Source organism: Nematolebias whitei, chromosome 23, assembly GCF_014905685.2.
Source record: "Nematolebias whitei isolate Nwh7 chromosome 23, NemWhi1, whole genome shotgun sequence".
Classification (NCBI taxonomy): domain Eukaryota; kingdom Metazoa; phylum Chordata; class Actinopteri; order Cyprinodontiformes; family Rivulidae; genus Nematolebias; species Nematolebias whitei.
In genome coordinates, this window is record NC_056520.1 from 4,748,896 (window position 1) to 4,751,820 (window position 2,925).

General features: G+C 40.0%; 1 protein-coding gene across 1 annotated transcript in view; it reads left to right on the top strand.

The window, feature by feature from the left end:
• The window catches only part of txndc16 (thioredoxin domain containing 16), a 26,670-nt gene that overhangs the window by 13,991 nt on the left and 9,754 nt on the right, over positions 1-2,925 (top strand). The window contains exons 13-15 of the mRNA XM_037696329.1: positions 664-862; positions 1,279-1,415; positions 1,612-1,696. Coding sequence (XP_037552257.1) covers positions 664-862; positions 1,279-1,415; positions 1,612-1,696 — 421 coding nt within the window. The remainder of the gene's footprint in view (positions 1-663; positions 863-1,278; positions 1,416-1,611; positions 1,697-2,925) is intronic.

The window sequence follows — 2,925 nt, forward strand, 5'->3', positions numbered from 1 at the left end:
AACATCTGATAAAACACAGTAAGAACATCTGATAAAACACAGTAAGAGCATCTGATAAAACACTGTAAGAACATCTGATAGAAACAGTAAGAACATCTGATAAAACACAGTAAGAACATCTGATAAAAACAGACAGTAAAAACATTTAACTAAATGCTTAACTACTGGCAGTTGTTAGCTTACCATGCTTTAATATGGGAAACACAATTTACTAATTCAGCTAACTTGTGTAATTTTGAATTACAGAAGGAACAGTACAGTTGAATGTCATCAGCATACAAATGGTTAGACACGTTATTGAAGCTACTGATAATCTTTCCAAGGGGGCTGATGTATAAAAGGAACAGAATAGGACCTAAGACTGAACCCTGAGGAACACCATACAATAACGGAGTGATCTTAGACTGTGTATCTAAGATCTGTATTTAAAACAGCTACAATAACTACAGCCAGACAGAAGATGGTAAAGAGATAAAATAATTTATGTGAAACTTGCAGTCTTTCTGTCACATGGAGACTTCATAAACACTTTACTTTCTTGTCGATACTTCTCTCCGATTGTTGGCAACTAATTGGCAATCAGCATATCAAAGAGAGTCTCCAAAAAGTCTCCAAACATTTATAATATTCTTAAAATAATTATTAATTTAGATTTTTTTTTAGATTCTGAGGTTGACGATGTTCAGATGGGTGTGGTCGACTGTGGTGATTGGACTGACCTCTGCGCCGCTCAGCCCGGCAGGGACGTCCCCTTCCAGCCAATCACAGCCTTCCCCAGCGTCCTGCTGTTCCGCCCCCAGCAGCCGGCCCAGCAATACAGAGGGATGCTGGGGAGCGAGGCGCTGCATCGCTTCATCATGATGTCAGAAGATATGGCTTTCTCATATTTTACTTGAAACAAATGAGGAAAGAGAAAAAAAATCTTATTATTCGAGCATTTACCAAAAATAATTTTAGGAATTTTAACAGATTTAAAAGTGGAAAAGTTTAATCTGATTTAATTTCAGAAAGAGAAAAAAATGGTTATGTGCTGTTTTATTTGGTGTATGTAAACATCTGTTTTCAGCTGTAGTTCTATTAAATGTGGAGTCCCTCAGGGCTTCCTGTTGGGTCCTTTTATTTTAGTCGGTTTACAAAAGATTACTTAGTTAGGCTGAATTACATGATTTAGATATTGAACTTAAATTAAACATAGTCTCTTTATAAAATCTGAAACAAATTATTTTGTTCATCTACCAACGTTCGTATCCGTTCTCCTTCACGTTAATCTTTAACCAGGAGCCGCCCGGACTCTCCGCTGCTACTGTCCACCCGAGAGGAAGCGTCATCTTTCCTTCAGGAAGTTCCTCACTCTGAGCTCGTGGGCTACAGACTCGACAGAATCCTGGGATTATTCAGAACGCAGACTGAACCAGGTGAGCGGCTCGAATATTAAGTTTAACAAGATGCAAGCATCAAATTGTGGAAGATGATTTCCTAAAAGGTCATTTATAATAATGATTTATGGCCGTTTTCAACCAAACAAGGATAAAATTCAAAATAAATATTTTAGATTTTTTTTTTTCTTTTCCCAATGAAATGTGATGCTGACGTTTATTTTTTCCCCTCCAGGCTTATCAGTCTTCATTGAAGCAGCAAAGTCACTTCGAGGAGAAGTGCTGAGCGCACTGCTGACCGGCGAACCGGCTGAGAAATGGTACAGACTTACAGTTTGGTCGATGCAGCTTCTGCAGTACTGTGTACTCTGCACCGGTCTGTTTTGGTGAAGAGGGAGCTGAACTACAAGGAGAAGCTCTCTGTTTACCAGTCAGTCTCCGTTCCTAGCTTTACCCATCGTCATGAACTCTGGGTAGTGACCAAAAGAACAAGATTGTAGATGCAGGCGGTTGACATGAGTTTCCTCCGCAGGGTAGCTGTATCCTTAGAGATAGGGTGAGAAGTTCAGTTATCTGGAGAGACTCGGAGTAGAACCGCTGCTCCTCTACATCGAAAGGAGGTAGTTTGGGCATCTGGTAATGATGCCCCCTGGACACCTCCGTAGAGAGGTGTTTCAGTCATGTCCAATTAGAAGAAGACCCCCAGGGAAGGACATGCTGGAGAGACTATAGACTTTTTTTACAAGACACCTCAGTCATGGATTGAGACGTGTTTTCGGTGCTGAGGTGGCGAGTTGGGACGAAGACAGCTCACCTCTAGTATGTCTCTGTGCTGGGATAGTAACAGAGATGGACTGTGATAAAGTAAGCTGCAGAGCTCAGTAATGTGACAAACTGATCAAATCTGTGTGCAACTGTCCGCTCGTAGGACTAAACAACAACATACATTGATTACTGAGGGAATATTGATGATGACGCACATCAACGTTGTAGTTTTTAAAAATCCAAAAGCTAATTAGTGTTTTGTTCAGAGACCTCTTCACTCTGTCATGTGACCTCACTGTGTTAGAAGCTGTTAAGAGTTCTGGCAGTGTTTTTCAAAACGAAAAATTGTGTCTTTGTTTGCAAATTACATTGCCACGGTAACTCGAAATGCCAATAAAGGTAATGGCACAAATCACGGTGCCAAGCCGATCGTTTTGATATAACGTTTGTGGGGGCACACGTTGTGGTTCGGTACGCATTAAAGTTGACGGAAGAGTTAAGATATAAAGTTAAGAAACCGTTGTCAATAACAGATGACTGCCTTTCTAGGCAGTCCCCAATAAATAAATAAATAAATAAAGTTCAGAAACCCTTGTCAGGTGGATAATAATAGGTTAAATAAATAAATAAAGTTCAGAAATCCTTGTCAGTTTGATAATAGGTGGCTGCCTTTCTAGGCAGTCCCCAATAAATAAGGTTAAGAAACCCTTGTCAGGTGGATAATAATAGGTGGCTGCCTTTCTAGGCAGTCCCCAATAAATGAATAAATAAAGTTAAGAAACCC